A 27,334-nucleotide genomic window follows, 5' to 3' on the forward strand; every position below is an offset into this window, starting at 1 on the left:
ACGGTATTTCAAATATTCAGTTGTGCTGCAGAGTTAGGTCATCATTGTATAATAAAAATAGCTGAAACAAAACACAATATTTATTATATTAATCTTACGGCGTAACGTACCATTAAAAGTGTTATTTACATATAAAACTATTTAGAAAAACTAAAGAACCATTGCTTCTTACAGAATGGTAAATCACCTTGTGCTTAGAGTCATACTTCGCCTGTATAAAGAAACAAATATTCGTTTTAACTGAATGGTGAAAATCATAATTCTATGCTACACCTGCTATTGCTTATCTTTCGTTCGGTAAGACTAACAGACAATATCGAATCGCGTGCCTTAAAAGATAAGAAATGTTCTATTAGAAGTTAATGGTCCTTAGAGTAATTGTTTTAGCTATGCTATTACAATTAATAAAAATAAGAGTTTTCCAAGTGCAGTAGCCGTACAAGGAACCGTAGCACGGTAGTACTTTCTCCTTCTGTCGTAAGCGTCTTATCAAGTTCCTGAATTCGCCGCGCACAGCGCTGACTGCAAGCCACAGATTGCCGTCAGTGTTATTTTATTTTTCGTCGGCAGGAGTTGGTAATTTATCCGAAAACTTAAGGCTGGGTCACGGTGCGTTTGTGAGGTGGTCATTGGCTGCAGTGTTAATGTGTAAATATTTGCGTTGTGAATTTTGTTCTGTTGCTTTCTACTCGGTTGTAAGCGCAAATTTTTACGCGAATGGTACGCAAACTGTTCAGCCATAGTGTTCTGTCGACGACATGTGAGAAAAGAAAACAAACGTAAATTTTAAATCACAGGTAAGGGGTGTATGTGTGATGGAAGTTGTGCTGAACAACATTGTTGACACCATACGAAGATAGTGTATTGGTCACATTCTGTGCATGTACACATGTGTCGTGGCTTATAAAATGTGTAATAGTTTATGAGGTAATCATTATTCATAAAGCTCACTAGCATTGACTGTTCAGCGACTTAAGGCTCCAGATTCTGATAATGCTGTCACGTATCTACATTTTTATCGTTTTCTTTTTTTTTCGTCATGTGTATGAGCAGAAGGCACCCTATTATTTATGACAGATTCATGCACATACTAGTATTACGTGGTACGAGCAGTATGGAAAGTAAAATCAGATTTCGGTGTTACTCCGTAAGCTTATTGCACCCCTTGTGTCATAAATTTTCTTGTTCTGGGAACAAGTACAGGACAGTAACTTTAGGATTCTGCCGCACCCTCATATGACGTGACATCAGGAATGCTGCTATATTTACACGGAGTGATGCCCGAATGCATGTTGGTTGTCATTGCAAACGCCAGAATGTGGCTAATATAAGTATAGCAGTAATATTGTTGTTGTTATTGAGTTTAGGGATCAACGTTTTGATTTAGTTTATGAAGAAATAAAACAATCGCTTCAATTTTTTCCGTATTCAGAATGTAACATCGAAATGGCATCGGCAATAGAACAACAAGATGATGATGATACGTGTTCTGAGGCGAGCAGCGCAGTACACAATGGTTCAGTGATTTCCACAGTTCCTGATCGTCACGGATTTCTTGGAGGTTCACAGTACACACCTGATCCGTAAGTTTATCAGATTCCCCGTTGCTAATAATTATTTGTGACTATTCATTATTTAGAAGTAATTTGTACTTTTATTCAGTCGGTGGACTTTGTTATTTGTTGTCATTTAAGTTATTTACTATTGTTGATAATCGGGCATCAAACAGCCCGTGTTCAGAACCCATTGGGTTCCTCCCTTAACTCGCCAAATACGAAGGGGAGAGAGGACACTACGCCTATCTTCTGAAGATATTGTAATCTAGTCAGTTATTTTTATAATTTGAAAAAATACCTTTATTATTTATGATGAATTCTTCTACCAGGTTCCATAAATGTTTTAAATTTTTTTATTAAAATTAGCCCAAAATTTTAAGATTTATCAATAGATGACACTTGCCACAATCAACGGCGCATGCAACATTTTCTGCTCATCAATAGCTCTTTAATGTTTTGTGTGTAAAAGCCAATAACAATTAAGGTAATTCGCGTTTTGGATTTTTTGTGCTGATCGTAAAGAAAAAGTGCCCCCAGCTGGATAGTACACATTGACAATGTCTTGAAATTGCAAGGAATGTGTTAAAAGATGTTTTATCAGGTTCTGGACTTAACACAAGAGCACATCTTAAACAAAACCATGTCATTAATATAAGTGAACAACACTTGAAGAATTTTACCTTTTTGAAACTTTAGAGTTTGCATAAAGCACCCCGCCCCTCCCACTTTATTAATGTGCATTATGAAAAATATTTTGGTATTGCTAGGGTTAACGATTCTCTCTTTACGTACAGATACATGACGAAATATGCTGATGCTACTTATTAGCCTACAATATAGAATAGTATTTTATCATTACTCTTTTATGTTTATAGGCTACATACACATTTACAATGTGTTATTGGATGAGTCCTAGACTTTACAGTGGGTACAAGTTTCCTGATGATATCATGAATATTTATTACTGTCATGATTAATGACTGTTTACTAATTCTTCCAGCATATTATTTTAACAGTTTTAGTACTAAAGTCTGTTGATAAGTCAGTAGGTACCCCTGAGAGTTACTGTTTGGCTAAACACACACCCAAGAGAAGAATTACACTATTTACTATCACTAAAATGGTCATATTTACAAAATATTTAAATTTACCAAGATGAATACATACATGGCATCTGAAAGGCCAATAACATGCGGCACTTTATGCCATAAAAAATTCATCTTCATTGTAATAGATTGTTGTTAGTTAGTTTAGTTACTTTATTGCAAAGCTTTGTTCTAGTATGCAGCTGTCCATCTTGCTTCATTTTTTGTGTGTTAATGATTAGTGCATGTAGTTACAGCTTTTTGTCTGGTAGGTGATGTGGTTTCTGCTGTCATTTTCCTCACAAATAATGCCATCTCCAAAATGCGTAAGGAAGGCCATACAAGAAGTTTTTGTATTTTTAAACATTGGATTATCCAAGTTCGTGAACAGTGTTAACTTTTTGTTTTATAAACCAGCTTTGGCCTGCAAGAGAATTTCCCCCCAAAAATTACTCCATACCATAACAGTGATGTCACTCACGCATAGTAGGCCTAGCCTATACATTTTTTTATAATCTGCTATTTTAGAATTTTGAAGTGGTAACATATGGTTTTTAATTTGTTTGTAGAACTGTAGTTCACATGTTCATCCCATTTTTAGATTATCATGTGTCCGCAGACTGTGTAATTTAATGGTATTCACAGTTTCAACTTGCTTTTTTAAAGTCATGTAAATGAATTGACACTGTGGCCTTTTTCTGCATCTATTATGAGAGTAATTTTGGACAAATTCTGTATATGCAATTCACATACTTCCATTTCACCATGTACCTTATTTGCAGTCTTCCTTCTTTTTAGTAGGTTCATCATCATCTTCAAATTTAAGAAGCAAGTGATGTGGACTGGACAACTATAGACCACAAAATCATGAACGGGGTTAAACATGTAACATGTTTCCTTCTTGTACATTGACTTACACTTCTTGTTGCTGTTTTGAAGATGGGACAGTACCCATTTGTGCGTTGTTTGTGTATACTTAAAGTTCCAATTTTGTAGGCATTAACTCCTCATTAACACCTTTGTAAGATTTAATAATACAGACATTATATGTTCATTATATATCTGTGAAGTCGGGGCATCATTGGTAAAATGAAAGATACCACTTTTTGTATATGTAACATTTCTGAAACTCATACTACGAGCTAAATTTTTTGTAAGTGTACAAGTTTCTTGCATAATATTTTAGAGAAACCAAAGAACAACAGGAATGCTCTAAAACTTTTCAGGTCTCTCTTATCTTCCTTCTTCTAAGGACTCTCATTTCTCCACCATAAATTTTTCAGGAAATATTGTGAAGAAGAGGAATGCAGATGCCATCAAGACATTTGGCTTTTGCAGCTTCACACTTCTGTGCAATAAAAATCAGTAATGTTATCAGTGATAAATGAAAACTTTGTACTTCTGTTCACACTGTTTCCTTGTTATTCTCCAAAATATTGAACCTACCAATACCATCCATATGCTTTGACTCATGCTAACATCAAAATGGTTACGTAAACCACCTGTAGGATTCCAGTATGCATACAATATCTACATCTGTATCTCTGCTCTGGCAACCACTGTGAAGTGCATGGCAGAACGTGCATCTCATTTTGCCAGCTCCATCCCTGTTCGATTCACGTATTGAGCACAGGAAGAATTATTGTTTAAATGCCTTTGTTTATGCTGTAATTGATCTCTATTGTCCATCACAGTCCATCTGTGAGAGATTGTAGTATATTCCTGGAGTCGTCATTTAAAGACTATTCATGAAACTTTGTAAGTGGGCTTTCTCAGGGTAGTTTACGTCTATGTTCAAGAGTCAGCCAGTTCAGTTTCTTCAGCATCTCTCTGACCCACTCCTATGGGTCAAACCAACCTTTGACCATTCATGCTGCCCTCCACTATATACATTCAAATATCTCCTGTTAGTCCTATTTGGTGTGCATCCAATATACTAGAGCAGTATTCCAGAATGGGTTGCACAAATGATTTGTAAGCAATCTCCTTTGTAAACCTTTTGATTTTTTTTTTTTTTTTGTAGTATTCTACAAGTAAACCAAAGTCCACCATCTGCTTTACTCAAGTCTGTTATTGTCCAATTTCATATCCCTTCAAAGTTTTGCATCCAAGTACACTCTGTGATCAAAGTATCTGGACACCTGGCTGAAAATTACTGACAAATTCCTGTTGCCCTCCATGGTAATGCTGGAATTCAGTGTGGTATTAGCCAACCCTTAGACTTGATGACAGCTTCCTCTCCTGCAGGCATACATTTACTCAGGTGCTGGAAGGTTTCTAAGCCCATTCTTCAACAAGTGCTGCACTGAGAAAAGGTATCGATATCAGTAAGTGAGGCCTGGTACGAAGTCGGAATTCCAAAACATCCCAAAGGTGTTCTACAGGATTCAAGTCAAGGCTCAGTGCAGGCCAGTCCATTACAGTGGTGTTGTTGTCATGTAACCCCAGTGCCGCAGACCGTGCATTATGAACAAGTGCTCGATCATGTTGAAAGATGCAATTGCCATCCCCGAATTGCTCTTCAACAGTGGGAAGCAATAAGGTGTTTAAAACATTAATATAGGCCTGTGCTGTGATATTGCCGTGCAAAATGACATGGGTTGCAAGCCCCCTAGGTGAAAAACATGACCACACCATAACACCACCACCTCCGAATTTTACTGTTGGCGCTACACATGCTGGCAGATGATGTTTACCGGGCATTCACCATACCCACACCCTGCCATCGGATCACCACATTGTGTACTGTGATTCATCACTCCACACATTTTTCCACTGTTAAATCGTCCAATGTTTATGCTCCTTACATAAAGTGAGGCGTTGTTTGGCATTTACCGGCGTGATGTGTGACTTATGAGCAGCCGCTCGAATGTGGCATACAAGCTTTCTCACCTCCTGCCTGTCTGTCATAGTACTTGTGGATCCTGATGCAGTTTGCAAATTCTGTGTGATGGTCTGGATAGATGTCTGACTATTACACATTAGAACCCTTTTCAATTGTCAGCAGTCTCTGTCAGTCAACAGACAAGGTCAGCCTGTACACTTCTGTGCTGTAGTGTCCCTTCATGTTTCCACTTTACTACCACATCAGAAACTGTGGACCTAGGGGTGTTTAGGAGTGTGGAAATATCATGTACAGACATATGATACAAGTGACATCCAATCACCTGACCACGTTCGAAGTCTGTGAGTACCGCGGAGCCCCCCATTCTGCTCTCTCACAATGTCTAATGACTACTGATGTCGCTGATACGGAGTACCTGGCTGCAGCTGGTAGCACAATGCATCTAATATGAAAAACTTAAGTTTTTGGATGTGTCCAGATACTTTTTATCAAAAAGTGTATCTCATTGGCTTGAACTCAGATTCAACTACAAATCGATATTGGGTGGTAGTTTTGTGGATCACTTTTATGAACATTCTTGTAAAATGGTGCCCTTTCTTCCAACTACTTGGCATCCCCCCATCACCACTGCCACTAATACTGATTTCGCATTGCCCTCATCTTTTCAGTGGATTGAGAATTAAATTTGGGTTTCCCTTATAAAGGATTATTATAATTAATGGACTTGAGCATTTCTGCATTTTGGGTTTGCTACACTCAATTCCAGTTCCTGTGTCATTTTTTAGCAAGTGGACGCCAACTTTGGTACCGCTAACAGCCTTTACATACAACAGAATTTCTTAGGTTTTGTGATAAATCATTTGATAGTATTCTGCTATGGTAGTCATTGAAGGTGTCACACTTTGCTCCCTTGACAGCCAAACGTATTCCATTCAGCATCTCTCTATCTATAGCCGTATACTGTGTTTTACTTATGTTATGCTGGAGTCAGTTTCTTAGCAGTGACCATATACCATGGAGGGTCTCTTCCATTATGAACTGTTCTACTGCGTACATACCTGTCCAGTGCATGGCCAACTATTCTTTTAAAATTGAGCCATACTACTTCTACATGCTCCTGCAATGTACTGAAAGCTTCAAGTTCCTCTTTGGTATATGACACTACTACTTTTTATTATCTAATTTACTGAACATATTTACCTATCTGCTTCTTTTAGTTCTGTTTTGTAGTGTGGAATCTTTGTTTCCATAACCTCATGATGGTCACTGGTACCAGTTCAGATATGGACACCCTTAAAGAGGTCATGTCCGTTTATTGCCAGTAGATACTGTATATTTCCATCATGTATGGGGTTCCAAACTATCGGTTCTAGGTACTTTCCAGATAAGGCATTTAGTAATATCTCACAGGACATCTTATTATGCCCACCATTAACAAAACTGTAATTTTTCCAGTTGATTGTTTGATGATTAAAGTTTCCACTGCTGATTACAGTAAGATATGGGAACTTTTAGCTACAAGCGAACTTTTCTCTAAGTTTTGGTTACATCAAGAGGTGAGTTGGTGATAAAAAGATAAAATTTTCATTTTGTGCCCGTCCCTGATACTGAGTCTTGCCCAAAAATCTCACATGTGGCTTCAATTTATATCTCAGTGGGTTTGAGTTTCTTGTGTATCGCAACAAATACACAACCTCTGTTTCTCATTTGCCTATCCTTTTGACATGCAATTAAATTTTCCCCAAAAATCTCATTTCTGTGAATTGCGGGTTTCAACCAGCTTACTGTATCTAGTATTGTGAGCTTCGCTGCTTTTTCAGGAGCACTTACTCTGGCATAGGTTGGAGTAGCATGGAAAGCTGCATCGAACCAGTGTTTGGACTGAAGGCCACTACAACGAATACTACATCCCATATGAGCATCTTCCTGAAGTTTCAAAACTTAATAAACTATTTCCCCCATTTATAGCTTTTTGGCTAATTTGCCTGTGGTTATTTGAAAGATGGAAATTCACTAACGGGTCTAAAAGACCTCTGTCATGCATTATATGTGTAGTATGACAAAATTCATCCAGAAAATGGACTTGCACAAATAATGTCCCCTCCCTCCCCCCCCCCCCCCCCCAAAAAAAAAAAAGTAAAATAAATTTGAAGATTGTACAGAGCATGAACTAAAATAGACCATTTTTGCGGCACTTATTTGAAAAGATGAAAGTTTGCTGGATCAAAAAGAGCTCGCTTATGCATCCAGAGGTTAATGCTTGTGAAAAACCGGCTTTTGTATAATAAGTACTCAGCTTAGGAATTATTTTCGTCACATGATCTTTGCAGCAGCCTAAATTGGAAATTTCTGCTGTGATGTAAACCAACTAGCTGCACTTGCATTAAAGTCGCCTCATAAAATGTTGGAATGGAGTCTAGTACTACGACATTTACATCTGAATAGGAACATTGAAGACACCTTTTGGTGGATACATGAGCATTGTCTTTCCTCCAGTAGCACCATAATCTCAGATGTAAGTAAAGGTATATCAGACAACTTCACACTTAGGGCATTGTAGACTTAAAAAACTTCTCACCAAGTGGCAGCAGGGGTACACACACACAAAAGGATTTAACTTTCACAAGTTTTCGCTTGGTGAGTAGATTTTTTTTTATCCGTCCATTTACATTATATTATCAATAGTTGATTATTTTCTTTGTTATAAGTTAGGGCATTTTGTAACTTTTGCTTGGTTAACCATATAAGCTGCCATGTTATAAACCAAACATTTCTTTGTTGAGTTGCTTTCAAAATCTACAGCATATGTTGTCATTTGGACCGGGTTTTGTGGTGATACATATAGAACACACACACACACACACACACACACACAGTGTTCTATTGATTACATTTTCCGGTTCCAAAACTGTCTTGTTACCTTGTTCCAAAAGTTTAGCTAAACCCCACATTTGGCTTACATACGATGTCAAGGAACATTCACATACATATCTCAGTTTGTATTAGAATGTAAGAACTTTTACAGGGACAAGTGCAAAATTGAGGAAGTCTGTTGCTGATGAATGATCATTGAAACTCAGGGACTTTATGATGCTGAAATGGCGAAGTTTAGCATGATTTTTTTTTCAGTGTATTTCTGAAACATTTTCTGTACCTAATCAGATATACTTTTAAGTTACTCATAGAGACTGGAGATGTCTTTTGGGAGCAGAGTTGTTACATTTATCGGCAAGAAAGTTTCTAGATTTACTTAAGGCTTTGTGAGCCTTTGAGTTGTTACATAAGGTGCCATTAGGGAAATAAGTTATATACGTGGACTGATTAGGTAAGGAATGAGAAGGTTCTACGCAGAATGGGAGAGGAAAGGAATATGTGGAAAACACTAATAAGGAGAAGGGACAGGATGATAGGACATCTGCTAAGACATGAGGGAATGACATCCATGGTACTAGAGGGAGCTATAGAGGGCAAAAACTGTAGAGGAAGAGAGAGATTGGAATACGTCAAGCAAATAATTGAGGACGTAGGTTGCAAGTGCTACTCTGAGATGAAGAGGTTAGCACAGGAAAGGAATTCGTGGCAGGCCGCATCAAACCAGTCAGTAGACTGATGACAAAAAAGAAAAAAAAAAGTCTACCAAGTTGTTCATATTACTTGTGAATTCCTCTGTTGCTTTACTACCTTCAAATCCTATACCTTTTATTTCCCTGAAGAATTTTATGCTCTTCACAACTGAACAACTGAGTGACTGAACAGAACTCATTGTATGTTCATTCATTGATATGATGCCTGACCCAAATGAGTGGAAGTTAACTTGTGGGAAATTTTCAGTCCTGCATATCTGGGGAATTATCATATGGATAAAAATTGTAGTTAAACTTCTCGTCATGAAAAATTACATCAGTTTTACCACAAAAATATCTGAAAATACCCATTTCTGCTGTTTTTTATTTGGGTTTGGTATAGAGTAAGTAATTTTATATTTTATGCCACTAATTCCTAGAAATACTCAATTTTTTTATGTAATTGACTGTCAGCTGCAATAATTTTTGTTCTTGCTCGCTCTAGCTGGATAATCACTTGAGTTAGTATCTATAAGATGGCAGCACCAGGGTTGTGTTGGAACCCACATCCACAGCTACTGGTTGAATCCATTTATGGAGCAGATGTTAACATTAGAGCATGATTTTAAAGATTATCCTTACAATTACCTTTAATACATTCCTATAGATGAATAGAACCATTGAGCCTCAGTCAAGCATTATTGAACTACAATAATTTTTCTTGAAGCTTCATCTTTGTCAAAAATCAACTTGCACATGAATTTGTTTTCATATTGTTCATCCTGAAAATAATTAAAGTTGTTTCCACAGCATGTGTATTAATTGTATGTGCATTTGAGACTCTGTACTAAACTTCAGAGGTGTGTACCCCAAGAAAGCGGCAACAATTCATGCTTTGAAAAATGCCTAACTTTTGGGCAACTTAATTTTTAGGAGTACAATGTTCAGAAGAAATTTGTCATACTTGATTCACTTGTTGTTTTTCAGTTAACATTTACTTAAAATTAGGTCAGCCGGGGTTTTATGTTTCTTACTGTATTTCAAATGGTGCTGTGCCATGTTGCATTTTTCATATGTAAGCTACTTTCGCAGTAGATCGATTTTAGTGTAGCTTCTCAGTTTATTTTGTAATTGCACAACTTTTAATTCCTTATACTTTAGTATACTTTCTGATCAGACTATCACTGCATCTGGTACCGATTCATTTCGAGCAGAATAAACACTGGCAGACATGACAGTGTCTTCCAATGTACCATGCCCTCTGCCATAACTTGTCTTTAGTAAATATTTTACTGGTTATTGTATTTAGATAATCGTTGGGGTATATAGTTTGGTAAAATGAGGAATATCTCTTGCTTGGAAAGACCATCATTCTCTAGTGCTGGAAGGACCAGCTTTTCTGAACTACCCAGATGCAACACATTCTTCACTCCTGTAATCCTTCTTGTCTCACACTCTGCTAACCGTCTGCAACCACACTTCTACTAGAGAGAGAGCGTGTGTGTGTGTGGGGGGGGGGGGGGGGGGGGGGGGGATTGCAAAATTTTCATTCTTTTTTTTGTGTGTCCTTACAGTGTTTTTTCCACTGAGATAATGTACTGTGTTGCGTCCCATGTGCTCCATACTGAGGATGCATGATTGTATGTACTTTGAGGGAATTGACATATCATGAGAAGTGAAGAAAAGTAATATTTGCTTGAAGCAATAGAGCATAATAACAATTAATACAGGTATAGAGAGAATAAAGAGCGCTCGATTACCATTCTGTCAGTATATTTGAACTTAATACACAGAAAAACCATTTTGCAATAAGAAGCATGTAATCTATAAAATACTCTTTGAATATGGATATGACTGTCATGTAGTTAAAGAAGCTTTTCATAATGTTCACAGATTTTCATTTGCCGGTGATTGTGTATATTGTTCTTAAGATAAATTAGTTTTTTCTAGGAGTATACGAATGAGGCAGATGTAACAAAAAAGACTACCACATATTATTAAGCTGTTGAACTAAGTCCATCATCCAATGTGGATGAAACCAAACTTACATACAAGCACAAATCTAACACACTTGACTAGTGTTGTCTCTGGACCAACTGGATCAAGATAGCCTCCCAACACCTCCTGTATGTTGTGACCAGCAATTTATACTTTCCATATTGTCGTATATGTAAATCATGTTGTAAGTTTGAAGGTTTCGTGTTATCCAACTTTGTAATACAGCACTGTATTGTATGTGATGTTGCACATAGATTGATCAGTGTAAAATGTAAAAGTACTTTTGAGTGGAAGCCATTATCATTCCCAGTCAGTCATTAACTGATTGAGCATGGACATTTTATTATGGTCTCCTAGTTGTATTATTATCAATGACGACATCTAGGAAATGTGGTCTGTCTGTGCAACTAAGTAAAAGGCTATTTGTTTCTGTGCAATAATCATTTTGCTGCTTCTTATTTATGAAGCATTCTCAGGGGTGTGGATTTAAAGTTATTGATGTAAGATGGAAAATACTTTGTAATTGAAAACAGAGTAACTATAAGAAAACTGCTTAGTTACATGACAACTTTGAAACCCATGACAATACAAATTATCTTTCAGTTACCACATGAATTTTCTTACAGTGTACCATAAAATATATTTGCTAAGCTCTGCCAACTTAATAAATAATTACAGTCATTTCAAATAGTGCTTTTTTTACACTTCTTACAGTGTAGAGAGTCTTAAAAAAAAGGGAGTTGTTTTCAAAATGCTCAGTCTTAAAAATTGCTTTTCATGGATGCTATTTTACCAAAATTGGTAACAAGGTTCTTCTGTCACTTTTTTTTAATGACAGTGTTGTTGCCAGTCAGTTTTTACCAATAGATATCTGGCATCATATAACGTATTGGTCTTGCAGTGTCACTAGAATGCACCCTCATCTGCTTCTTAATGTTTTCATCTCCATCTGCATCTACATGGATACCTTGCAAATCACATTTAAGTGCCTGGCAGAGGGTTCATTGAACTACCTTCACAATTCTCTATTATTCCAATCTCGTATAAGGTGCAGAAAGAACGAACACCTACATCTTTCCGTACAAGCTTTGAGTTCCCTTATTTTAGCGTGGTGATTGTTTCTCCCTATGTAGGTCGACGTTAATAAAATATTTTCGCATTCAGGGGAGAAAGTTGGTGATTGGAATTTCTTGAGAAATTTCCGTCACAATGAAAAAGCCTTTCTTTTAAAGATGTCCAGCCCAAATCCTGTATCATTTCAGTGACACTCGCTCCCATATTTTGCTATAATACAAATATGCTGCCCGTCTTTGAACTTTTCTGATGTACTCCATCAGTCCTATCTGGTAAGGATCCCACACCGTGCAGCAGTATTCTAAAAGAGGATGAACAAGCATAATGTAGGCAGTCTCCTTAGTAGATATGTTACATTTTATATGTGTCCTGCCAATAAAATGCGGTCTTTGGTTAGCCTTCCCCACAACATTTTCTATGTGTTCCTTCCAATTTAAGTTGTTCGTAATTTTAATTTCTAGGTATTTAGTTGAATTTACGGCCTTTAGATTTCACTGATTTATTGTGTAACCTTTTAGCACTTGTGTGGATGACCTCACACTTTTTGTTGTTTAGGGTCAACTGCTAATTTTCACACCACTCATATATCTTTTATAAATTGTTTTGCAATTTGTTTTGTTCTTCTGATGACTTTATTACTTAGTAAACAAGCGTCGTCTGCAAACAACATAAGATGGCTGCTCAGATTGTCTCCCAAATCGGTTACATAGACAAGGAACAACAAAGGGCCTCTAACACTACCTTGGGGAACACCAGAAATCACTTCTGTTTTACTCAATGACTTCCCGTCAATTATTACAGACTGTGACCTACCTGACAGGAAATCACAAATCAAGTCACATAACTGAGGCAATATTCCACAAGTACGCAATATCACTACAAGCCGCAATATCAGTTGAATTGTAATAGGCTGGGCGAGTGTTCAGATGGCCTAACATTCTTCTATCCCAGTGAACTTTACTTTTGTCGTCTTTATGTGCGAGTGTGAGCAATGGCCTTGAGCGGGGTGGCAGACTCCAAATGTTCATTGCATGCAGTTCCTGTTGCAGTGTCCTCGTTTGGGATGGACCTTCATTCACAGTCAGGTTTGGAAGCGATTTTGCTTCACAAGGCATGAAATGCGTCTCTGGTCCCTCTCTACCAGGATCTTTTTCCGACCAAAATTCTGATGTCATGTTTCGTGGCCTCGTGCATTATGACATGTTGAATAGTCTGGTGCAAAACACCTACAAATCCAGAAACTTCACACACCATATTGCCAAGGGCGTGGCCAAATATGATTACCCCTTTTTTGCAGTTCTGTCATGTTTACTCACATTTATGTATAATCTCTAGTGAAACGTAAATCAGTGATTGCTGCTGCCTTACACTCACATGGAGGAAGCCCACGTTCAGTTGAGCACGACTCGCTCGCTTTACCAACTGTAAAGGGTTAATGATTCATCTATGCATAGCCATTGATGTGTAACTAATCTTTTTCCGATGAGCTTATAACGTCAATATGTGCTCCTGGTAGCTCATCCCCCTACTGTTCAGGTTCTTAACTCATATCCAGTAATAAGGCTCACAAACAGCACACAGTCTGTATTTACTTGGCTATAAGATACTTTTGCCCCCAAATTCGACATTCAAAAAATACAGTGTTGGCTAACATTCACATATTATCATCTCTAAGGTGTGCATTTTTACATAGGGTAATGGATTAATACAGAAGTTGTCTTACACTTACAGATGAATCTGTGATAAATTAGGTCCTGCACATTTTTAGTTTGAAGAATTCGTAATGGTTTGAGGACGAACAGTGTCACCAGGTTGGCTGCGCTGTAGGATGTATGTGAGGAGGGGAGTAGTAAGCGAGAAACAGATTTCATCCTGTTGCCAGCCATGTGATTGTGTACAGCACTCCTAGGCTGTTTATGAGCATCTGCCATGCTCAACACTCTTCGGTGAGTCTGTGCTTGGCTACCATGGGGCCTCAACCTTTGCAGCACTTTTTTCTCTTCATTGCAGCATTCTATCCTCCTGCTATTCTTTTTTCCCCCCTTCCTTGGGGAACATGTCTGATATATTCTTGGGAATATGTTCTCAAGTTTTAGTAGCCTGACAGCAAAACAGCCCCTCCTCTGGTTTTTCTTTCTTTCTTCATTCTCCATTTCCGATCCTTCCTCCATTTTGGCACTTGATGTTCCTCTCTGCTTCTTCTTTCTCCCTGTGTGCTCCTGAAGGATGGCCCACGTATCCTATACGTAACAGGTGACTAGAAAACAAATAATTCCCAGCTGTGGGGTGACTGGTAGGGTTTGCACATATCCCCTGGTACAGGCCAGGCCCCGGAACCGCGTGTCTGCTACAGTCGCAGGTTCGAATCCTGCCTCGGGCATGGATGTGTGTGATGCCCTTAGGTTAGTTAGGTTTAAGTAGTTCTAAGTTCTAGGGGACTGATGACCACAGATGTTAAGTCCCATAGTGCTCAGAGCCATTTGAACCATTTTTTGAACAGGCCAGGCCCAGGGAGGGGTAATTGCATGAGTTGTTACCTCCCCAAATCACCAATTGGTCCCTCTGTTAGGGGTTTGGAAGGTGTGACTTGAGGTGTGAACAACCACCCAAGGTAAGTGAGCCCCTGTCTGAGGGGGACCCCCCGTTGGAGACACCCGCAATCATGGGAACTTTTTTCCAATGAGCCAATAATCACAATAATCATCTCAGTGTACATCTACTGCATGTAAATGGAATGATGCTATAGATTCCAAGACCCTCCTACCTGCACCTCGGTTCCTCATGGTATCATGTACTGAAGGAGGTCAGTCCTTTGCTACAGTTAATCTGTTTATTATTCAGAAATATGTTGATGCAATTGCCGGCCCTGTGAAATCCTGCCCTCGTTTACATAATGGCACTTTATTTTTGGAGACCAATTGTGATTCTCAAGCCCAGCAACTGCTTGCAGCTTCACTCCTCCATGGCTATCCTGTTCATGTTGAGGCCCATAGAGCACTGAATTCTTTGCATTGTGTATGTACACTAGGCTTGTTGATGATCTAAGCGTGGGAGAAATCCAAACTTACCTCTCCAATCAGGGCGTCAATGCAGTCCATATGATAATGAAAGGGGTTTATGCAGCTTTAGTGCCTGCGCACACTCTTGTTCTCATGTTTGATAGAACAGTGCTGCCACCAAAGATCCAAGCAGGCTATGAAGTCATTACGGTCTGACCGTACATTCCAAACTCAAAGTGCTGCTACCAGTGTCAATTTTAGGACCACACTTGAATGTCATGTTGAAATGTGGCCAAGTGTGATACTAGTGGTAGGGATGCTCTTGGAGGATGATCATTCACCACCTTCTACCTGCTGTATCAATTGCAATGGTGACCATGCAGCTTCCTCTTGAGAGTGTCTCGTACATCTCGATGAATGGGCCATCCCGGAGATCCGGCTGAAAGAAAAACTGCCTTACCCTTCACTCACAAGTTGTTTGCTCAATGGAAGCCTAGTGTTTTACCATCTGGCACTTACACTACTGTTCTTGCAACACTTCACTCTACAAAGGACATGGACATGCAGACTTGCGATCTCAAATTCAGCACCGCAGTTGTAAAATCGCCCAATGTCAAGGTTGCATCTCGGTCTCCTCCTCCTCCAGCTGTGCAACAAGCCACCGAACCCAGTGGCAAAATCGCCTGCTAAACAACTGTCAGACTGGATAGAACAGAAGGAATATTCCCACAAAAACTTTCCACGTCCATCCAGCCAACAAATATATTACTCTTCATTTGCCAACTGCAAAGGCTCCAAGAGATCAAAAGTAAACGATTTTCTCCTTCGCCAACTCTGAGATCCTTGTCAGCAGTGTTGTCGTGGTACCCTCACCAGATCGACCTCAGTTTCACCAGTACACACCACCAACTGTTTCTCTCCACTGGAACTCCCAGGCTGACCCATTGAGAATGCTGATGCCTCTGTAGATGTCATGGAACAGTACCGTCCCCTCCAGTCTCTGCACTCCATAGCAATTAGTCATTGAAGGATGGCACTCGGCAGTCACCCTCGCCCCCTCTCCTGCGGACAGCATTCCGTCTCCGGGTGGGGGGGGGGGGGGGAGGGGGGGCTCATAATGCTCATCCAGTATGACGTTCATAGCCAAACCACTTCGCTGAACACCCAGCTGCAAATTGTTGCAGTTCGCATTTTCCTGCTTCGCTTCGGCTTTGTATCGTCTCCATCATTCAGCGTCACCAGGGAGACTTCCTCTGGCTTATTGGACAACTCACTCACACCTGTTTCCTGCTCTGTGACTTTAATGCACACCATTCCCTTTTGGGTTCATTCAGAACCTGTCAGAGAGGTGCCGTCTTGGTTGCCCTTTTCAATCAACTCAACCTCATCTGCCTTAACACTGGAACACCCACATTCTTTTCAGACTCTTGTGCACACCTATTCCCAATTGGACATCTCATTCTGCACTGCCCAGCTTGCCCGTTGTCTCAAGTGGTCCATTATCTGTGACACATACTCAAGCAACAATTTCCCGTGTGCTGGCCATTTGTTGACTCCTACCCCATCTGCGTGTAAACCGAATTGGCAGCTTTCTAAGACCGACGGGAGGCCTTACTGTTCCCTGGCAACCTTATACGAACAACCAAGTAGAATACCTTACAAATGTTATCCTTACTGCCATAGAATGTTCCTATCCTCACACTTCATCATTATTACTTCGTGTCTCAATCCCTTAGTGAACAGAGGCGTGCTGCATTGCAATTTGCATGCGGAGACATACTCATTGCATCTTTAACGGTCATCCTACAATGGCGAACTGCATTCATTATAAACAGTTGCATGCGCAGTCTCGTCTCACTCTTTGGTGTAGCAAAAAGGCTATCTGGATTTCTTTTACTAATTCTTTTCAGCATTTCCACTCCCTTCTCCATTGTGTGGGTCAACCTCTGGCAGCTTTCTGGGATCAAGTCCAGTTCCCCAATATCTGGCCTGGCCTTAGCAGATGATGTCATTGTGGACTCCATTTCTATCCTCAACAGCTTAGGCCACTATTTTGTGGAGATTTTGAGTTCCACTCACTAACACCTTGCCTTCCTCCATTGGATATGAGTGGAGGATGCTCAGGTGATACCCTTCTCCTATCAGAATCATGAATGCTACAGTGCTGCCTATACTATGAGGGAGCTGTATCATACTCCCATTTCACCCCGATCTTCTGCCCCAGGGCAGGACGATGTTAACATTCAGATGTTGTAGTACCTTTCTCTTGCGGGCAAGCACTTTCTCCTTCATATGTACAATCGCATTTGGCCAGATGTCATGTTTCCCAGATGCTGGCATGAAACCATCGTCATACCCATACGTAAGCCCAGTAAGGACAGACACCTTCCTTCTAGCTATTACCTCATTTCTCTCACCAGCTGTGTGTGTAAAATGATTGAACGTATGATTCATATCTGCCTGGTATGGTGACTTAAGCCTTGCAATGGCGTTTGAGCGCACAGTTCTGCAGTTTTCTTTCTCATCAGTTTGTCAACCCATGCTGTGATGTATTTCTTTGGAAATACTGGTCTGTGGCCACTTTTTTCTTTATTTTGAGAAAGGCTACGACAGCTGCTGGAGGACTAGTATCTTCCATGCTCTCTACACTTGGGGCTTCTCTGAGGCTGTCTGCCCCTTTTTCTTCGGGAGTTTTTAAAAGATAGGTTTTGGAGGTACATTTGGGTTTTGCCTTGTCAGGCACCTTTATCCAGAAAAATGGGGTGCCTCAGGGCTCCATCCTAAGTGTTGTCCTCTTTGCTACAGCCATTAACCTGGTTATGGCCTGTCTCCCACCAGGTATCTCCAGCTCCCTTTTCGATGATAATTTTGTGATCTATTGCAGTCTCCAAGAATCTGTCTCCTTAAAAGGCATCTTCAGTGATGTCTCTATTGTCTTTATTCCTGGAGCATCAACAGTGGGCTTTCACTTTTCCACTGACAAAACCGTCTGTATCAATTTCTGGTGGTGCAGTGAGTTTCTTCCACCTTCTGTTGCTCTTTCGTTCGCTGAAACTGCAAAATTGGTGGGGCTCATGCTTGATAGGGAACTTTCTTGGTCCTCCCATGCGTCTTACATGGCCACACACTGTACCTGGCCTCTCAGTGGCCTGTGTGTGCTAAGCGGTACTTCCAATGGAGCAGATCAAACCACCGTCGTCCATTTGAACCTATCCCTTGTCCGTTTGAAATTAGACTACGGGTGTTTTGCTTACACATCTGCACGTCATCTGTCGTACACCATCTAAATACAATCCACCATCGTGGAACCCGTTTGGACACTGGCGCCTTTTACTCTAGCCCAGTTGAGAGTATGCAGAAGCTGCCGAACTATCACTGTCATACCAATGTGATGCTCTCCTCTGCCGATATGCCATGCTCGGCCACCCATCCTTCGCCTCATCCTTCGCTGGCTCCTTTGACCACCAGGATGGGGCATATCCCTCTTCTCGGAGTTCTCTTTTGGCTATTGCTCCGACAGCTTAACTTCGCACTACCTGCCATCTTCGTGACTCTGTATTGTACGCAGTCCATCCCTTAGGGCAACCGGTCAAAGAAAGCTTTCAATTGTTCACTCTTGATGGAGCCGATGGAGCCACTGTGATGTTTATGTGGGTCCCTACGCTGCTCCCAAAACTGCAGTCCTCCTAACTTGACCCACTAGTTCTTCCATTCCTTCCGATGATCTTGTTGCTGTCAGCAGGTGGTGTTGCTTTGTCATGACCACTGGTCTTCCCTTCATGGGAACAAGCTCCAGGGAATTAAACCTCTCCCAGTGGCTTGGCCAACCTCTTCTCGGCCCTTTTGCTATGAGGAGACCATTTTAGCTAGGTTGCACATTGGGCACTGTTGTTTTAGCCATTGCCATTTGTTAAGTGGTGATCCTCCACCACATTGTGCTCATTTTCATCAGCCTTTGACTGATTGCCATTTCCTGACTGAATGCCTGTTTTTTGACTACTTATTTTCTAATGTCTGTCTGCTGTCTTGAGTTATCAGCCATTTTAGAGTACACTGCACAGGCTGTTGACCATGTTTTACTTTTTATCTGCCATAGCAGTATGGCGAAGGACATTTAATCTTTAGATCCGGATCTCTGTTGTCTCTACCTCATATTTTGTGGCCCTTTCTCCAAGAGGAAGCCTTTGCTCTTAACACTTTGTCCTTCCATCAATTGGGATTAATATGTAGTTGCTTCTAACTCCTTTTTTCGTCGTAGTGGTACAAGGTTTTGACATGGGTGCATATGGCCTAAAACAAAACAAATACCATGCTTAAATTGCAGTTCACCTGAATCTATTTGCAGTTGGAACTGAACTGAGTTTAAATTTGGGCAGATACCCAACAATAACAGCCTACATGTTTCTACAAATTAGTACTGAAAAAGAAAATGTTTTTGCTAAACACTTGAAATGCAGCACAAAAAATGAAACTTAGGCTTTGACAACGCCGGTAAAGCTGCCACTGCTCTATAGTACTTTGATTTTGCGATAGTGTTGCTCTGAAGTGGCACAATTTCTGTCAATTCAGCTGTAAGGAACTATGTGTTGTCATTGAGTTTGCTTTTACTGTCAGTGCTGTAAAAGGCACTACAAACATATCAATTTAGTTCCCGGTCAACCAAGCAAACAACTAGTTTGGTGGCAGCCTACACATGTCCCAACAAAATGCACTAAACAATTGCAGTGCTGCTCTGTTGCTATCACTGGTTGCAAATGTTTATAATGAGTTCATTGAGGACATGTTCTACAAACTGCTGCTACTGCTCTTACAAAAAAAAAAGCTAGAAACAAAAACTGGGATTTTCCTTGGCTATTTTAGATGTAACAAGACCAAGCCTAGAGAAAGTTGTGGACAAGGAAGTGGCTTATGCAAAGAAGGAAATTTACCCAAGCTTTGTTATTTACGGTGCTGGGAGTCATTGATTTTCATAAATATGTAAGAATGGATGAAATGTGCTTTTCGGGGCTGCTGAATGTCATGAAACCATTCTTAACGAAAAAGAATACAATCATGAGAGATGCGATAAGTTGTGAAGAGAGGCTGTTAGCTACATTTGGTGTCCAACCACTGAAGAAATTATGAAGATTTCAAATTCAGTGTTGTTGTTCCTTCATAGTTGTTATCAAAAATGATTCCTGAAACCTGCAGTGTGGTTTAAAGATGCCGGAGGGAATATATCAAGGTAATAGAAAACAGATAAAAAATAAAACAAATAATATTCAAGTAAACTTTATTAGCATACATTTGTACCATAAATCATCATCATTTTGAACTGTTTCCAGCCACGTGCTGGTTCTGTTTGGAACACATTTTCCCACCGTCCTTCTGTGTTCACTCTGGTCTGTCCTTGCCTCTTTCTTCAACACACTCTTCCACACCTTTCGGCCATCTGTCCCTCGGTCTTCCTCTTGGTCATTTCCTTCACGTTTCCATTTCTTGTATCTTCTCGTGACTCCTCTTGTTTTCCTTTCTTTTTAAGTACCCATAACGTCTCATCTTTGGTGTTCTTATCATGCTCTACAAAGGTTTCTCTTTCACTATTTCGCTTGCCCTTTCATTTCTCAACCTCTCTTATTGTTACTCCTGTCCTACTTCCGAGGAACTTCATTTCACCTGCTTGTAATTTGGTTATATCTCTTTCCTTGATTACATATGTTTCAGATGCTTAGGTCAGTGTAGGGATGTGGTAAAGTCTGTATATTTCTTCTTTGTTTTTTTTTTTTTTTTATGGGATAGCTTTGTTCCAATAAGGCTCCTAACACTTTGTAGGAATGTTTTTGCCTGTCTGCCACATTCACTGATCTCTTTCACACTTCTCAAAATATTTGATGCTTTCCATCTTCTTCAATTGTTCACCTTCAATTCTTATTCCATTAGTTGACCTAGCTTTCTTTCTAGTTGTAACTAGGATCTCACATTCGTTAACATTATATTTCATTCCATACCGCCATTGTTTGTTCCCAAGCATCCACCTGTTCCTGAATCTCCTCCTCTCCGTCTTCTTAAATCATCAAGTCATCTGCGAACACCTTTGCTGTAATCTTGTCTTTGTAGTTTTTATCTGACATCTTAACCATTATCTATTTGTGGACCACAGTGAAGAGGAGAGGTGACAGTTCACTGCTCTGTTTCGCACCACTTCTTCGCTGGAACCAATCCATCCTTTCGTTTCCCACTTTCACACAACTCTGCAATCCTTTCTGTTCCCTTTCTCGAACACGTGATAGTTAGTGCCCCCCTTCCAATCTTCTGGAGTCTTCTTCTCGTTCTACACCACCCTTGTCACACAGTACACTGTTTCCTAACCTCCCCTGCTGCCTTCACCACGTTGACAGTTACTTCATCCGTACCTGCTGCCTTTTCTACTTTCATCTTGTCCAGTGCCATTTCCATTTCTTTCCATGTCATGTCCTTTTCCCTCCGAGAGGTTACTTCTAACTCCTATATTCTACCAGGTGTAGAAGTATGAAAGAGAATTTCTGTATATATGGTGTCAGCCGTCAGTGTAGGGTGTTTGAGACTGCATATGCAGTGCCACCTGCTTCCTCTAATGGCTGACGATGAGTGTCAACACACACAGTAACCCAAGTTCCATACACTGATATCAGTTTCATGGGATGAAAATTTAATAGTCATGGGTGACTGGAATTCGGTAGTAGGAAAAGGGAGAGAAGGAAACATAGTAGGTGAATATGGACTGGGGCAAAGAAATGAAAAGACGAAGCCGCTTGGTAGAATTTTGCACAGAGCACAACGTAATCATAGGTAACACTTGGTTCAAGAATCATAAAAGAAGGCTGTATACATGGAAGAAGCCTGGAGATACTGACAGGTTTCAGATAGATTATATAATGGTAAGACAGAGATTTAGGAACCAGGTTTTAAATTGTAAGACATTTCCAGGGGCAGATGTAGATTCTGACCACAATCTATTGGTTATGATTTGTAGATTAAAACTGAAGAAACTGCAAAAAGGTGGGAATTTAAGGAGATGGGACCTGGATAAACTGAAAGAACCAGAGGTTGTACAGAGTTTCAGGGAGAGCATAAGGGAACTATTGACAGGAATGGGGGAAAGAAATACAGTTAGAAGAAGAATGGGTTGCTTTGAGGGATGAAGTAGTGAAGGCAGCAGAGGATCAAGTAGGTACAAAGACGAGGACTAGTAGAAACCCTCGGTTAACAGAAGAAATATTGAATTTAATTGATGAAAGGAGAAAATATAAAAATGCAGTAAATGAAGCAGGCAAAAAGGAATACAAACGTCTCAAAAATGAGATCGACAGGAAGTGCAAAATGGCTAAGCAGGGATGGCTAGAGGACAAATGTAAGGATGTAGAGGCTTATCTCACTAGGGGTAAGATAGATACTGCCTACAGGAAAATTAAAGAGACCTTTAGAGATAAGAGAACCACTTGTATGAACATGACGAGCTCAGATGGAAACCCAGTTCTAAGCAAAGAAGGGAAAACAGAAAAGTGGAAGGAGTATATAGAGGGTCTATACAAGGGTGATGTACTTGAGGACAATATTATGGAAATGGAAGAGGATGTAGATGAAGATGAAATGGGAGATACGATACTGTCTGAAGAGTTTGACAGAGCACTGAAAGACCTGAGTCGAAACAAGGCCCCAGGAGTAGACAACATTCCATTGGAACTACTGACAGCCTTGGGAGAGCCAGCCCTGACAAAACTCTACCATCTGGTGAGCAAGATGTATGAGACAGGCGAAATTCCCTCAGACTTCAAGAAGAATTCCAATCCCAAAGAAAACAGGTGTTGACAGATGCGAAAATTACCGAACTATCAGTTTAATAAGTCACAGCTGCAAAATACTAACACGAATTCTTTACCAGACGAATGGAAAAACTAGTAGAATCCGACCTCGGGGAAGATCAATTTGGATGCCGTAGAAACACTGGAACACGTGAGGCAATACTGACCCTACGACTTATCTTAGAAGCTAGAGTACGGAAGGGCAAACCTACGTTTCTAGCATTTGTAGACTTAGAGAAAGCTTTTGACAACGTTGACTGGAATACTCTCTTTCAAATTCTAAAGGTGTCGGGTAAAATACAGAGAGCGAAAGGCTATTTACAATTTGTACAGAAACCAGATGGCAGTTATAAGAGTCGGGGGACATGAAAGGGAAGCAGTGGTTGGGAAGGGAGTGAGACAGGGTTGTAGTCTCTCCCCGATGTTATTCAATCTGTATATTGAGCAAGCAGTGAAGGAAACTAAAGAAAAATTTGGAGTAGGTATTAAAATCCATTGAGAAGAAATAAAAACTTTGAGGTTTGCCGATGACATCGTAATTCTGTCAGAGACAGCAAAGGACTTGGAAGAGCAGTTGAATGGAATGGACAGTGTCTTGAAAGGAGGGTATAAGATGAACCTCAACAAAAGCAAAACGATGATAATGGAATGTAGTCGAATTAAATCTGAGGGAATTAGATTAGGAAATGAGACACTTAAAGTGGTAAAGGAGTTTTGCTATTTGGGGAGCAAAATAACTGATGACTGTCGAAGTAGAGAGGATACAAAATGTAGACTGTCAATGGCAAGGAAAGCGTTTCTGAAGAAGAGGAATTTGTTAATGTCAAGTATAGATTTAAGTGTCAGGAAGTTGTTTCTGAAAGTATTTGTATGGAGTGTAGCCATGTATGGAAGTGAAACATGGACGATAAATAGTTTGGACAAGAAGAGAATTGAAGCTTTCGAAATGTGGTGCTACAGAAGAATGCTGAAGATTAGATGGGTGGATCACATAACTAACGAGGAGGTATTGAATAGGATTGGGGAGAAGAGAAGTTTGTGGCACAACTTGACCAGAAGAAGGGATCGGTTGGTAGGACATGTTCTGAGGCATCAAGGGATCACAAATTTAGCATTGGAGGGTAGTGTAGAGGGTAAAAATCGTAGTGGGAGACCAAGAGATGAATACACTAAGCAGATTCAGAAGGATGTAGGTTGCAGTAGGTACTGGGAGATGAAGAAGCTTGCACAGGATAGAGTAGCATGGAGAGCTGCATCAAACCAGTCTCAGGACTGAAGACAACAACAACAACAACAACAACAACAACAACAACAACAACGTTATAAGTTTGCCCTGCCACAGTTGTAAATTACATGGGTGACAGCTTCCGTAGTACATTTTTAAGTGGCATCTAAACTTGATCCTTCTCAATTTTTTTAAAAGATGTCCTAGGTCCTGGACGGTGATAAAATACAACATATACATCTTGGTTTTGACAGTCAATATTATCAACTTCTCCAATCCACCACTGTTCATTGTAAACACAAGCCACTGTGTCTTTATTTTCAAGAACCAGTTGTACAAGTTTTCCACACTGATGAAGTTCACTATCAGGTGAACTTGATGTGATCTTACACGTCAGTAAGTTGTTTGAATGGGATACAAAAAAAGGAAAGGTTGAGTGCCTTTAATCTTCTGACAAGTATTGTACCTTTCCTTCAAGACACTGTCATAGAATTCTTGTATTTCCTCAAATTGTAGAAAAACATAGGTAATTCCTTTGATATGTTTTTTACAGAATTCAAACATTTCTTGAGGTGTTATGATATGATTGTCATCAGTCCACTGCAGACTTTCTTTCGTGACAGCTCGCTTTGTTGTACCCCTGACACCATCAAAAGCATTCTTCACATGGCATGAAGTGAAAAAGTGCCATTCTACATGAAACCCAAAATCTTCTTTAATGAAATGAGATGTTAATAAATGTCTTTTTGTTTTTATATTGAGTTGCTGCCCCATCGAAAAAGTAAATCAGTTTTTTTGTGGAAGGGTGCTGCTGTTTAATGTAGTGTGTTAATTTTAGTTGAAATATGTGTACTACTGTAGTGTTATGTTCAAGGTAGTCACTTATGACGCAAAAGCTGTGGCTCATTAGTTCATCATCATCTTTATAATAGAATACAAATGGATGAACTGTGGCCTGTTTGTTTACCCAGTGGTGCCCTTGTACTTCATCTTGAACAACAAAGGAATAATTTTCTGGAAAGTCAGCAAGAACTATGCATTCATCAGCTGCCAACGTTTGCTTTTTTCTTTCAAAAATTTACTTTGAACTTTCGCAATAAAATTTTCAAGGTTAGACACCAACACTTCAAAAAAATCTTCTCGTGAGTTTATGACCATCACCATTTCAGTTCTGTCTTGTGTCGCCCATTGTTTGTATTTTATATTGTCAGGCATCAAATCATCTTCTTCGGATTCTTCAAACATGTCAAGTAAGGCTTGTTTGCCTGGACAATTTTCACATTTTCCCTTGATCATACAATTGTAACTGTCAATATTGCATACCATAACTTCCAAAAGGTCTTTATTGTCAACTCTAAGATTGGCCCCATCTATCATAAAATTTACGTTCAGATGATACACACACACAAACATTATGGGTGCCAGATGCCCCTGCAACAATACTCCATCTTGGTCTCAACTCGCAAAACTTTGATCTTCCAATTTTAATGTCAGGGCTTTCTTTTTTTAATTCAGTGAATAGTTCATTTAAATTACACAATATTAACCTTTTTGGTCTTTGAGTCTTAGAACCATTTCCTTTCACAGAAACACAGTCTTTTTTTGCCAGACATGAAATGGCTGTTATTGTCATCGTCATAATACATAAGAACTTTATTGATTGTGTTTTCATCTACCAAATTATATGCACTTTTCTTTCGTAATGCTGGTAAAATTCCCTGTTATTTTACTAATTGCCTTGTTAACTTAACAAGACATTCTGACACATTATATTCGTCACTAACTTTTGCTCGGCAGAAAACTGATAATCTTAATTTTATTCTCTTTGTTTGAAGTACTGCATTTAGTTTTTTAGTTTTTTTATCACATCATCATATTCGGCTGGTGAAGTTTTAGAACTTCCATCTGTTTTAGCACAAATCGTATTTTGAAATGAAACTTCCAAATTCTTTTTGACTGTAGGTGCCACTTTCTCAATTTTTATATTCAAGGCACTTGGTCTTTTACTTTGACTTAGTTTTCTGATCTTACTAACAGATCACCCAGGATTTCACAAGCTGTGTCTACTTTTTTAATGGTTGCTGATAAGCCACAAAATTCTGTATCTGAGGTTTCACTATCCTTTCTCTTGCGAATTACAAATATCTTAGAATAACATGTTGGACACAGTGATTTTCCTGGTATGAGATTGACAAAAGGGCTTTTATTTTTAGAATAATGATAAAATTTATCGCAGACCTTTTGTTGTAGGTTTCTTATGTTTCTCAAAAAGGTCCATGCATTTCTTGGTACTTGCATGTTGATGTGACCTCTGGGCCGACTCGTTTGTAAAACAACACTTTTTCTTCTTCACTGTAATCTTTGATTAAAGTAATGTCTTTAGGATACACTCCATTCACACTTTTATGACATACTTCATTAATAATAACACCAACAGAACACTGAGATACCATTTTCAACTGCACACTTCAAGAACTTCTAGCTAAATACTGTGAATGTGAATAGACAATTGTTGGTGTAAGGGGGAGGACAACAATCAGACTTGTATAGGCTTGCAGATGCAATTGTTAGTGTGCTGAAACAATTACCATAGCATTGTTTCGACAAATAAGCATTAGCTAGTGAAATGTGGTGTGTTAAATTATGCAATTGGTATACTTTATTTGATTAGCCTGCCAGTATTTTTGACTCGTGTTTGTAATCTTTTTTCAATAACTTCCAATTGAGTCTCAAAGTTGAAATATATACTGAAGTTTGATGTCATAAAGGTCTATTAACTGTGAAATTTTCAGATTTTTATTTGGTCATCCAACAAAGATATTGCAGGCCACAAAATGGAAAAATAAAAATAAAATCAATTTTTTAAAATAGTGTAATTTAAGTGTAAGCTGCTCACCATTGATACTCTATAAAAAGTAACTATACTATACAGTGTAATAGCAGAAAAAATATTAAAGCTGAGAAATTAATCTCTCTTTGTAATACTACTGTTCAAAAATTGAGTTTTCTTAATTTGTAGCTGATAACTTTGAACTATTAAAAATATATTAAAGAAAACATTCGTCTAAGTGATAATGATGTTAATTTGTAGCCCAGAGCGTGTTGAACTAAATGCATTTTATCAGAAAGGCTTAGGACAATCCAGTACTGTGTAATTGTAAAAAATGTT

General features: G+C 39.3%; 1 protein-coding gene across 1 annotated transcript in view; it reads left to right on the plus strand.

Moving 5' to 3' along the window:
• The first annotated feature begins 319 nt into the window (after positions 1 to 319).
• The window catches only part of LOC126284257 (TBC1 domain family member whacked), an 83,035-nt gene continuing 56,020 nt past the window's right edge, over positions 320 to 27,334 (plus strand). Inside the window, exons 1-2 of the mRNA XM_049983058.1 lie at positions 320 to 797; positions 1,433 to 1,583. Coding sequence (XP_049839015.1) covers positions 1,447 to 1,583 — 137 coding nt within the window. The 5' untranslated portion in view covers positions 320 to 797; positions 1,433 to 1,446. The remainder of the gene's footprint in view (positions 798 to 1,432; positions 1,584 to 27,334) is intronic.

Source organism: Schistocerca gregaria, chromosome 8 (assembly GCF_023897955.1).
Source record: "Schistocerca gregaria isolate iqSchGreg1 chromosome 8, iqSchGreg1.2, whole genome shotgun sequence".
NCBI classification, from domain to species: domain Eukaryota; kingdom Metazoa; phylum Arthropoda; class Insecta; order Orthoptera; family Acrididae; genus Schistocerca; species Schistocerca gregaria.